This window comes from Bufo gargarizans, chromosome 3, assembly GCF_014858855.1.
Source record: "Bufo gargarizans isolate SCDJY-AF-19 chromosome 3, ASM1485885v1, whole genome shotgun sequence".
Taxonomy (NCBI): domain Eukaryota; kingdom Metazoa; phylum Chordata; class Amphibia; order Anura; family Bufonidae; genus Bufo; species Bufo gargarizans.
Genome location: NC_058082.1, coordinates 292,920,450 through 292,933,568, shown reverse-complemented (window position 1 = coordinate 292,933,568; position 13,119 = coordinate 292,920,450). Strand labels below are relative to the sequence as shown.

The 13,119-nt window shown below is 42.5% G+C and overlaps 1 protein-coding gene across 4 annotated transcripts in view; it reads left to right on the top strand.

The window, feature by feature from the left end:
- Positions 1-13,119, top strand: part of VAV1 (vav guanine nucleotide exchange factor 1) — a 75,366-nt gene that overhangs the window by 13,852 nt on the left and 48,395 nt on the right. The window contains exon 1 of one of the 4 annotated variants that reach the window (XM_044286410.1): positions 1,428-1,453. The exons of the other annotated variants lie outside the window; for them this stretch is intronic. Coding sequence (XP_044142345.1) covers positions 1,448-1,453 — 6 coding nt within the window. The 5' untranslated portion in view covers positions 1,428-1,447. Of the gene's footprint in view, positions 1-1,427; positions 1,454-13,119 lie in introns of those variants that run through there. 4 annotated transcript variants of the gene reach the window in all.

Genomic DNA, 13,119 nt, shown 5'->3' with positions numbered 1-13,119 from the left:
CGTAGGTTCGGTGGAAGGTTGGACCCTCGGACGGCAGCCGTCATACCTGGAGTAGGGACAGCTATCCTCCAAAAACATCATCATAGCACGATAAATGTTTCCGCTTGGAACCGGCCTTTCTGCCATTCGAATCCCGTGGAGACGACATCACTGCTGGAAAAAAAGGACAAGTAAAACATTTGTAAACAACCAATAAATGTTTCAGGAGAAAGGTAAAAGAAAGGCAGACCAGCGGAAGCTGAAAATGAGGACCAGAAATAAGGCACCAATAAGTGGAGGGACACCAGCTTATAGGACTCTGGGAACTAGCTTAAAAAGCATGTGCAGCCTGAGAACGACCTGGTGCACAATGCTTCCTTAAATAGGGGAGGGGATGGGCTCAGAACAGAGTCCCCTCCCCCAGGAGAAAACACATATCAGTAAATAAAAAGTTCCCCCCCAGGAAGGGATACAATAAATCCTCCAACCGGAGGAAAAATCGCAAATTATATATTAAAAAAAAATCACAAAAGGACGCGAAAACGCATCGCAAGGAAAAATTCCGGAAGTGACGTCAGATTCCAACATCACTTCCGGAAGATGGCGGCGCCCAGCAGCTGCAAGGAAGAGGAGCGAGGACACCAAAAAACGCACCGCAGCGAAGCACCGCTGCACAGCGCTGACAGCAGGTAAGCTGCCGGACAAACCATCTAGTAAAAGCGGAGGCAAAGCCCACAGATAAAATGAAAAAAAGATTCCCCCCTAAGAGAGGACAGAAAAAAACACAATGGGCTAGAGGTGATTCCCTCCTTTATAGGGGAGGTTTAAGTGTTTAATTATTACGTGGGCTCATTAAAATTCTGCCGGTCCTACCAGTCCACGTAAGGGAATGATACAGTATGTAAAATAAGTATAAAGGAAGAAAAGTAATAGGCAAATGATGTCGAGAAAGATTTCTCGTGCAGTTAGGTGGGTGAGGTTTATGTAAATATGTTCTTTCAAAAAAAGGAAGCTCCTAATGAAATATCTGGCATAGCTTATAATTGAAATGGTGTTCAAACATGTAACCTATTTTTCGCCCTATAAGATGCACCCCCCCCCCCCCCCCCCCAAAAAAAGTGGGAGCAAAATTGCAGAAGAGGAGCTGGGGGCCGGCCTTTAGTTTTGTAATGGCAGCGGGGCCCGGTGCAGTCACTGTATTCTATTGCACCGGGCCACGCTCACTGTACTAATGCTATCTACTGTAACTGCAGGCAGGCAATGGTTAACTATAGATATGTTCGATCCAGCAATGAGCAGCCTGTACTTACGATCATAGCAGGCTGGAGGCAGGGCGGGCGGTCGGGCACTGGCAGTGTAACTTCCTACGTCACGTGCCTGCTCCGCCCACTTTGAAGCAGACGGCACAGGCACGTAACGTAGGAAGTTACACTGCCAGTGCCCTCCTACCTCCAGCCTCCAGCCTGCTATGATCGTAAGTACAGGCTGCTCATTGCTGGATCGAACAGATCTATAGTTGACCATTGCCTGCCTGCAGTTACAGTAGATAGCATTAGTACAGTGAGCGGGGCTCGGTGCAATGGGATACAATGACTGCACTGGCCCCCCGCTGCCATTTAAAAACTAGTGTAGATGCCAGCCCCCACCCCCTGTATTGGGGGTCATTCACAGTGGCTGACACTGTTATGGGGGGGGGGGGGGATCTGTGGATGTCAAATAGCATAAGATGCTATTTATCTGTCATCCACAGATCCCCCCCCCATAGCAGTGTCATGCCATCCACAGATGCCACCATAACAGTGCCATCCACAGACGCCCCATACCAGTGTCAGCCACAGACCCCTATAACAGTGTCAGCCACAGACCCCTATAACAGTGTCAGCCACAGACCCCTATAACAGTGTCAGCCACAGACCCCTATAACAGTGTCAGCCAAAGACCCCTATAACAGCGTCAGCCACAGACCCCCATAACAGTGCCATCCACAGACCTCCATAACAGTGCCATCCACAGACCCCCATAATAGTGTCATTCATAGGCTACCATTAGTTGAAAGCCCACCAAAAGCACACCTTTTGGTTTTCTTATTTTCCTCCTCAAAAACCTGGGTGTGTCTTATGGGCCGGTGTGTCTTATAGGGCGAAAAATACGGTACACTGCTTTCATTTCTTAACAGAAATTTGTTATGCAGTTAGAATTTTCAATGTAAGTTTTATGCCACTGGATAAGGAACCAGTGCTAAAAGGCAGGTATGATAAAAAAAAATTACAAACGTGTTGAAAAGAAGAAGACTGGTATAAGACTATAAACAGTGTAAGTGAGGGTGAGGCACAGGACCCTCAGTGAGCCTCAAAGAAATGACAGTTACTCAAGATTCAAAGCAACAATCGAAGGAACATTGAACTTGTGTTCCATTAATAAGAACTAAAATATAGGCATAAATTCAAGGGAAAAAAATAAAAAGGGGAGAAATATGAAGGGTCTATGGAGCAGCACAGCAGCCTGTCCGAACGCATGAACATTATGTTTATTCATGGCTTGTAATGAGAATACAACATCCAAGGGGACCAAGTTTTATCCCTTAGCGTCGAGTTCAACACTGAGTCTGGGAGGAGCCTTTCATATCTGCACGTAGCGTTCAGAGTTTGAATCACCTCCGAGACAACCAATGGATCCACCTCTTTCCAATGTCTTGTGATTACTAATTTAGCGCTAAGTAAAATATGTCCTATGATACGCCTGTAATCGTAGGGAAAGTAATCAATGTAGAGGAACAGAAGTGCTAAGGCGGGAGATGGGGACACCTGGAAACTAGTAATATGCTGTGGTAATGTGAACAGTGCTGGAAGGTGTGTTGTCCCATTTCAGGTACCTCAGATGGGTGAGACAAATAAAATCCAGAGAGTGGTAGTAGTCTCAGCAAAGCATAGTTTGCTAACACATTTCTGCATACATTTTCTGGGCTGGATTTTACTTGGACTGGTGGCTAGGCTTGGTGGAGGGAGTTCCCAGTCCACACCCTTCCAGTATGGGTTTTCCTTTCTACCTGAGGTGATCGCAGGTGAGGCCTGCTGTAATCGGGCTTGCATAAAGCACCTCAGAGTAGGTCAGTCTGAGGAGGGAGAGCGAGACTGTTTTGTGAAGGAGAGGCTCTGTGTGTGGTCTCAGTCAGGAGGACTGAGGGGCCACAAGGCTTTGAATAGCCTGAGGTTTGGAGGACCTAGCGACACCTAGAGAACGAGGGTTGCACACCCAGCGTCTGGAGAACTACTGGGCCACACTCCCCCAAAAGGTACTGGAGTTGCCACAGCCTGGTGGCTGCAGTATTGATGTTGGCTGAGGAAAGCCGCATATAATGTCCATATGTGAACTGAGTTCTATGAGTGAGGTAGGGAGGTATTGTGTTTAGGTAGCGCCTAGACGGGCAGGAGTTTATTTGTGTTTTAAGTGTTGGCGGTGCGGGACCCTCACCCCACCCAGTGATGTATAACTAGACTATACTTTATAAGAAGACTGTCAAAATAAATGCACAGTTTGGACATGAAAATCCGTTGTCTGGTGAGATATCTGTGAGTGTGACCCCCTGAAAAGAGACGATCCCTTACAATGCGTAATCAATTCAAAGATCGATCGCCAGTATAAAGTAAGTTTTGCGCACGACCAGAGAATGTGAAGGAGAGATCCGGTGTTGCCACACTCCCGCCAACAGCAAGCAGAAGCTCCTGGATACATGAGGCTTAGACGGTGAGGGGTAAAGTACCACCTAAGAAGGATTTTAATCCAATCCCAGCCTCATAGTGTGTAACACATTTAAATGTAGACCCAATGAAGCGGACTGCCTAAGCCCATCTCTCCTCTGAAAACGTTAGTCTCAGATCACTTTCCCATTTCAGTAAAAGGGGAGATTTAATAAATTAGATTTATCGTTCATGATGTATAAATGATGAGTGGTATGTTGCCTGAATAATGATGGAGTTTGAAAGATCTTAATGGTATCTGGCTGGGACTTGGGAGGGGTGAGGAGAAGAGTGCTAATGCAGTGGCGTACTCTCATGTAAGAGAAATTGAGAAGTGGGCAGATGATACACCTGGCAAAGCCGATCAAAGGAAATCATTTCTGAATTTTCCATTAATTGAACGGCTGATATAACACCTGCCACTGTCCAGGGGGATAGATCGATATCACTTATAAACCTGCCCAGGGTAGACATCGATATGTGTGGTCAAATATTAAGGTTGGCAATACCCTGGGAAGAGTGAAATCTGGACCATAATGTGGTGGCGTGTTTCGCTATGATCAAAGGATGATTAACACTTTGAGGATTCAATAGAGATAAACAGAGGAGGTCCTGCAGTGAACCCTCTGATGTCAATTGGGATTCCATTTTGACCCATGTTTTTCACCACTCCCTAATAAAAGAGAGGCTGATGATGTGAAAGTAATCTTTGATGGAAGGAAGGCCAAGGCCGCCAGCTTGTTTCCTTCTAAACATTATGGAGTGGGACACCATGGGGCGTCTGGACTTCCAAATTTAGTTATTAAGGATATTTTGAGTATCTTTGAAAAATTATTCAGGTACCGGGATTGGTAATGCACGAAACAGATAGATCAACTTAGGCAAAGTCATCATCTGACATGATGCTATTCTACCAACCCACAAAATCTCCTGCATATTAAACTTTGTAAAGTTCTTCAACATCATTCAGGGGAGGGGTGCATAGTTGAGTTGGTATGCGAGTGAACAAGGATAGGTAAGTTTAATTCTCAAGTATGGAAGGTGTGAAGTTTACCAATCTAGTGGAAACATGTTTTTTAAGGCTCTCTCAAATCCGCCATTGGGATATTAATGGGAAGGCCTTGGGATTTGGAAGTTAATTTTGTATAAGGAAAGGTAGCCATAATGGGAAATGATGGAGAATCCGTGATGTAATGAGTGTATAGGGTTAGTAACCGTGAGGATAATATCGTCTGCATAGAGGGATATTACATGAGACATTGTTCCTATTTGGATGCCATCTATGTCAGGGGAAAGGCTATGCTGTGCCAGAGGTTCTAGGGCTAAAATAAATAGTAAGGGGGAAAGGGGGCACCCTTGACGGGATCCATTGGTGATATGAAAGCTTTTTGACAGCATGCCATTGACAACAATTTTTGCTATTTGGTCCGAATATAGTCCACGAATCGCAAGAATAATGGGACCAGAAAAGCCCATTGTTTCAAGAACAGAAAAGGCGTAATGCCAATGGAGGCGATCAAAGGTCTTTTTAGCGTCCAGGGTAACTGCAACCATAGGCGTGTTTCGTAACTTGGCAATGTTAACGATGTTGAACAAGTGTCTAGTATTATCAGATGCCTGTCTACCTTTCAGAAAACCAGATTGGTCATCTTTTGTTAAGTGGGGAAGGATTGAAGTTAGCCTAGAGGCAATCAGTTTAGCAAAAAATGTTATATCGTAATTCAAGAAGGAAATTGGTCTAAAATTTTGGGGAGAGTCAGGGGACTTGCCTGGTTTAGGTAATGTGACAATCAGGGCCATCAGCATATCCGATGGGCACTGGGGAACCAGACATCGTGTCTTGGAACATAGGAAGAAGAAAGGGGGCTAAAGTGGTATAATAGTGTCTGTAATATTCATTTGATAGCCCATCAGGGCCTGGGGATTTACCTAAGGGAAGAGATAAGATTAGTTTATTCAGTTCGGATTCTCGGATTGTGGCATATTGTGCTTGAGTCAATTGTGCTTGAGAGAACCGGGGTAATTTAGCTCTATCTAAGAAGTCTTGGACTAGGGAGTCGTAGTCGGCTGGTAGGGAGGAGCTATCCTTAATATTATTTAGGTCTTTATAGTAGAGGCAAAATTGTTCCGCTACATCTCTCGGGTCCATAATTTTTGCTAAATTGCTGTAGAAAGAGAATACTGGATTTCTCCTGCTGATTTTTGAGCTTGGAAGCTAAAAGTTTCCCTGTTTTATTTCCCTGGGCATAGTATCTAGCCTTAGTGCGTAAAAGTGTGTTATTGAAATCCTTATTAAGAAGATGCATTAGTTTGTCCCTTTCAATGCGCAGATCATTCATAGACTCTATTGAAGGTTGTAGCTTGTTTCTAGCTTCCAGAATTTTAATTTTGTCTAATGTAGAGACTAAATCTTTTTCCCGATTTCTCTTTTCTATATGGTTCAGTTTTATTAAAATACCTCTTATGTACGCTTTGTGCCTGCCAGACTATACAGGTCTTTCTAAAAAAAAAATTGGCATATTGTGATAAAGTTCATTATTTTCTATAATGTACTGATAAACATTAGACTTTCATATATTTTAGATTCATTACACACAACTGAAGTAGTTCAAGCCTTTTATTGTTTTAATATTGATGATTTTGGCATACAGCTCATGAAAACCCAAAATTCCTATCAAAAAAAATTAGCATATCATGAAAAGGTTCTCTAAACGAGCTATTAACCTAATCATCTGAATCAACTCTAAACATCTGCAAAAGATTCCTGAGGCTTTTAAAAACTCTGAGCCTGGTTCATTACTCAAAACCGCAATCATGGGTAAGACTGCCGACCTGACTGCTGTCCAGAAGGCCATCATTGACACCCTCAAGCTAGAGGGTAAGACACAGAAAGAAATTTCTGAACGAATAGGTTGTTCCCAGAGTGCTGTATCAAGGCACCTCGTGGGAAGTTTGTGGGAAGGAAAAAGTGTGGCAGAAAACGCTGCACAACAAGAAGAGGTGACCGGACCCTGAGGAAGATTGTGGAGAAGGACCGATTCTAGACCTTGGGGGACCTGCGGAAGCAGTGGACTGAGTCTGGCGTAGAAACATCCAGAGCCACCGTGTACAGGCGTGTGCAGGAAATGGGCTACAGGTGCCGCATTCCCCAGGTCAAGCCACTTTTGAACCAGAAACAGCGGCAGAAGCGCCTGACCTGGGCTACAGAGAAGCAGCACTGGACTGTTGCTCAATGGTCCAAAGTACTTTTTTCAGATGAAAGCAAATTTTGCATGTCATTCGGAAATCAAGGTGCCAGTCTGGAGGAAGACTGGGGAGAGGGAAATGCCAAAATGCCTGAAGTCCAGTGTGAAGTACCCACAGTCAGTGATGGTCTGGGGTGCCATGTCAGCTGCTGGTGTTGGTCCACTGTGTTTTATCAAGGGCAGGGTCAATGCAGCTAGCTATCAGGAGATTTTGGAGCACTTCATGCTTCCATCTGCTGAAAAGCTTTATGGAGATGAAGATGTCATTTTTCAGCACGACCTGGCACCTGCTCACAGTGCCAAAACCACTGGTAAATGGTTTACTGACCATGGTATTACTGTGCTCAATTGGCCTGCCAACTCTCCTGACCTGAACCCCATAGAGAATCTGTGGGATATTGGGAAGAGAAAGTTGAGAGACGCAAGACCCAACACTCTGGATGAGCTTAAGGCCGCTATCGAAGCATCCTGGACTTCCATAACACCTCAGCAACATGCCACGCCGCATTGAAGCAGTCATTTCTGCAAAAGGATTCCCGACCAAGTATTGAGTGCATAACTGAACATAATTATTTGAAGGTTGACTTTTTTTGTATTAAAAACACTTTTCTTTTATTGGTCGGATGAAATATGCTAATATTTTTTTATAGGAATTTTGGGTTTTCATGAGCTGTATGCCAAAATCATCAATATTAAAACAAGAAAAGGCTTGAACTACTTCAGTTGGTGTGTAATGAATCTAAAATATATGAAAGTCTAATGTTTCTCCGTACATTACAGAAAATAATGAACTTTATCACAATATGCTAATTTTTTTAGAAGGACCTGTATATGGGTCTGGGACAGAGTCTGCATTCAGTTGAAAGTATTCCTGTAAAGCTCTGGTAATTTCAGGTTTATGTTTAGGGTGCGATAGGAGGAATGAGTTATTCCTCCATACGGGAGGGGGAGAAAATTGGAATTGTTCTGCCAATTGCAATAGGATAAGGGCATGGTCTGACCATTTGATCACACCAATGGAGGAGCTCAACATATGAAACAGGGTTGTTTGGTCCACTAGGAACAAGTCGATCCTAGAGTAGGATAAGTGGATCAGGGATCAGGCTGTGCTGAGCCCTCCAAACGTCTATAAGGCCTTTCGAAGTGGAGAAATGCTGCTAAGCCCATAGGAGAACGTCTGGAGGGGTTAGTTGAGTCGAGGGAGGGATCCACAATGGAGTTGAAGTCTCCACAAATTATTCATTTACCTTGTTTGACTTTGTGAACCTTCTTCATAACTCTGTGTAGGAAGGAAACCTGATGTTTATTGGGCGCGTAAATGTTGACAATAGTGTAATTGATGTTGTTCACCACACATACCAAGATCACGTACCTGCCCCATAAATCAACAACCTGTGAGGTTAAAGAAAAAGAGTTTTTAACGGCTATGAACACACCTCTGCTTTTCTTAACATTATTAGAGTGTATAATAGTTGGAAAAAAGTGATGTCTAATCCTACATGCATCTCTCTGCAACAGGTGAGATTCCTGAACGCAAAGTATATCAGCATTACCAGACATCGCCTCTTTCCAAAGATATGATCTTTTCTGTGGACAATTTAACCCCTTGGAGTTGAGAGATAGGATTTTCAATCCCATGGTCTCTGTCTACGGCGCTGGAGATGGCTGCTGTAGTGCTCAAAGCAATCTAGACAGGAAACAAGCCTATTGAAGAACATTACATAATAATGCTTTGCAGGGAGAACAATAGAAAAGATAAAAAAAAAGAGAACCAAAGTAGACAGTAAACTGGAGGCGGAACGGAGCCAAACTGAGCCATGCATTCTGAGCGGATCCTTATCCATTCAGAATGCATTAAAGGGAACCTGTCACCGGAATTTTGTGTATAGAGCCGAGGACATGGGTTGCTAGATGGCAGCTAGCACATCCGCAATACCCAGTCCCCATAACTCTGTGTGCTTTTATTGTGTAAAAAAAAAAGATTTTATACATATGCAAATTAACCTGAGAGAAGTCCTGTCCCTGACTCATCTCACATACAGGACTCATCTCAGGTTAATTTGCATATGTATCAAATCGTTTTTATTCAACAATAAAAGCACACAGAGCTGTGGGGACTGGGTATTGCGCATGTGCTAGCAGCCATCTAACAACCCATGTCCTCAGCTCTATACACAAAATCCTGGTGACGGGTTCCCTTCAAGGGCAAAACTGATCCGTTTTGGACCGCTTGTAAGATCACTGAATGGATCTCACAAACGGAAACCAAAACGCCAGTGTGAAAGTAGCCTTATATGCAAGGCTTTCCCTGAAAGATGCATTGTATGCATGGGAGTGTTTGTTCTAAAACCTCTATATACTATTCATCATTGATAGTGCCTTTCCAGATATGTATGCTTCCCACTAATGCAACACCATACCATCATAGATGCAGGGTTTTAAACTGTGCACTGATAACATGGTCGATGGTCCCTCTCTTCTTGAGTCCGCAGAATACAGCATCTGTAGTTCCCTAAAAGAATTCCAAGTTCTGACCACAGAACAGTTTTCTATTTTGCCTCAGTCCATTTTAAATGAGCTTTGGTCCACAAAAGATGTGCATTGAGGGACATTTTCCTGAAGTTGTTCCACAGTTTTGAGACAAGGTTTTTTGCAGATCGGTGAACCTCTGCCAGTCTTTGCTTCTGAGAGGTTCTGTCTCTTTAACATGCTTTTTGTTGTCCCTGTCCCAACTTTTTTGATGCATTGCTGCCATCAAGTTCTAAAAGAGTACATTTTTTTATTAAATGGTAAAGTGTCATACTTTTAAAATCTCCTGTGATCTATGTTATAATGTGAATAAAATATGGTTCTATGAGATTAGCAAATCATTGCGTTCTCTTTTTATTTACATTTTACACAGCGTCTCAACTTTTTTTTTGAATTGGGGTTGTAGTTTGCCAGAGGAGATCATATATATGCAATTTTTCATCCATGCAGCTCTCCAGTCTGTGTATTATCATTAGCTCATTGTATTCTGGCTGTTGCTTAGGTTTAGGGCTCAGGATCATGACCACATTATGTTACAGATCTGTGGCCAAATAATTCAAAGAACCCTGATCTCTGTATGCCTCAGATTTTACATACACACGGGTTGTTATTTTTTTCTTATTTATTCTATATGAATCTGCAAGAAAAAAAATGAAGCATGTTCCATCTCATGCCATTTTCATAAAGGTATAGGGGGTCATTTATCAAAGACCAGTTTGGCACCATCTAGGGTTCTTAAATCGATCCCTAAGTGGCTACATTTCAAAGGTCAACCCCACAATTTCCATGAAACTTGATGTCATATACAATGCCACTTGGTGTCGTTTAATTCAGGAAACTAAGTCAAATATGACTATCAAGAAGTAAAATTGGGGACTTCAACGTATAAAAACTGTAAGTACTGTAATGTTTATGCATATGATGTGTCCATTGCTGTCCCAGTAAGGGTAGGAGAGGATTGTTTGATGTGGGGTACTGATAAAAAAAAAATACTTTTAGGGATTATTTGAAGTTACTTACCTGGCTGGCAGTGTAAAGTTCGTATTTGCAGAAAGATTGCTGTTGCATTAGGGGTGAGAAGTCTTCAGTAAGTGGAGTAGCACTGGTCCATCTTACTGCGATTTAAACATAATTAGGCTCTATGTTTGGTGTGTGTGTATATATGGCATATGTATATGTGCCTAATTTGTCCATGGACTGGCTGAATGCATGGCTGATTTACATTAGTATAACTGCCTAAACTGTACTACAACATTTTGGTAGAGATCTATCAAAAACCGTCATTTTATGCCAGTCTTTGAAATCTCCTGCACAGTCAGAGGATGCAACTAATTAATGATGAGACACAGACTGCATCATAAATTCAGGAGCATCCTCCAGCTCCGAGCGGCCAGAGATTTTTGGCTTCATTTGCGCTTTAAAACAGGTGCAAATGAGGATGAACACGTTGGGCCTGCTGGTCCCGCTCCCTCGCCTCTCTCTCCACCCTCACCAAGTCCCCTTTTCGGGAAAGTGATGAGGGTTGTGTAAAAATGCCACTCGTGAGGTTTGTACTCATTTTTACACCCCAAAATAACTGTGGCCAATAACTTGTTTGACGTTAGGCTAGTCCTGAGGGCGCTACCCCAGCACATCGGAAACCAAGGCAAAGAGAGACTGGACAAGATACATTCAAATCCTTGGAACAGACACTGGGGAAAACAGACACAGAACAAGCACTTAACAAGACAAGGTCAGGAACTCAGAATAAATGCAAATCTATGGATCAGACAGTAGGCAATGGCAAACGGAACTTAGGTCAGAATTCAGACACTGAACAAGCAGATAGAATCTATACAGATACCAATGGAACTTGTTGCACAATCAGGGACAGGACAAAAAAACTTAGAATACAATACAATGCCTCACAACCTGAAATTAAAATGGATTGTTTGGGAATTTGCATCATTTAATTTACAGAACATGCCCACAACTTTGAACATGTTTTTTTATTTATTGTGAAGCAAACAACAAATAAGACAAAATAACAGAAAAAGTCCATGTGCATAACTATTCACCCCCTAAAGTCAATACTTTGTAGAGCCACCTTTTGCAGCAATCACAGCTCCAAGTCACTTTGGATAAGTCTCTATGACAGGCATCCTCAAACTGCGGCCCTCCAGCTGTTGTAAAACTACAACTCCCACAATGCCCTGCTGTAGGCTGATACCTGTAGGCTGTTCGGGCATGCTGAGAGTTGTAGTTTTGCAACAGAACAGCTGGAGGGCCGCAGTTTGAGGATGCCTGCTCTATGAGTTTGCCACATCTTACCACTGGGATTTTTGCCCATTCCTTCTTGCAAAACTGCTCCAGCTCCTTCAAGTTGGATGGTTTGCGCTTGTGAACAGCAATCTTTAAGCCGACCACAGATTTCCTATTGGATTAAGATCTGGGCTTTGACTAGGCCATTCCAACACATTCCAATTCTCTGTTTTCTATTTCTAAACAATTGTTTTATTTATATATCACTTCACCAACTTAGACTATTGTGTTCTGATACATTACATAACATTCAGATTAACAAAACATAACATAAGAACTTAAGGCTGTAATGTAACAAAATACTAAAAAAGTCAAGAGGGGTGAATACTTTTGCAAGGCACTGGTACATATGGAATGCTATCAATCACTAATAACCACTCACTTGTGTGCAACTACCAGTGACTAACAGCTATCTATGTATACACACTTACACAGAGAATGCTATCAATCACTGATAACAACTGATAACACCTCCCCATGTACAACTATCACTGACTGACAGCTATCTATGTATACATACTTACACAGAGAAAACTATCAATCACTGATAACACCTCCCCCGTGTGCAACTATCAGTGACTGACAGCTATCTATATATACACACACAGAGAATGCTATGAATCACTGATAGCACCTCCCCAGTGTATAGCTATCAGTGACTGATAGCTGTCTATATATACACACACTTACACAAAGAATGCTATAAATTACTTATAACACCTCTCCTGTGTACAACTATCAGTGACTGACAGTTATCTATGTGTACACACTTATACAGAGAATGCTATCAATCACTGATAACACCTCCCCTGTGTACAACTATCAGTGACTGATAGCTGTCTATATATACACACACGTACACAAAGAATGCTATAAATTACTTATAACACCTCTCCTGTGTACAACTATCAGTGACTGACAGTTATCTATGTGTACACACTTACACAGAGAATGCTATCAATCGTGTGTGGCTATATGTCATACTGTTAAATGCATCACCCATTCATTGCAACTGCAAAAAGATTTTTTTCACAAGTTTGCCTGTATCAGAGGGCGTGGCCCTCTAAACATTTTAATGCAATTAAAGGAGAGGCATTGCTACTATGTGTCAAGAGGACACTTTTAACATGTCAGGTCCATTTTCACCTATGGATGCATCCAGCAGATATGGGGATTTTCTGGTGTTTGCAACAAGTGTACACCTCAAATGGCCCTTACTAAATAACAAATAACAGATTCCCGCACTACCTCAATTCAGAGGAAGGAAAAAAGTTTTTGATTCTAACACTATATGACACTCCATTAGAGTGTGTCGCTGCTGGTCTAAA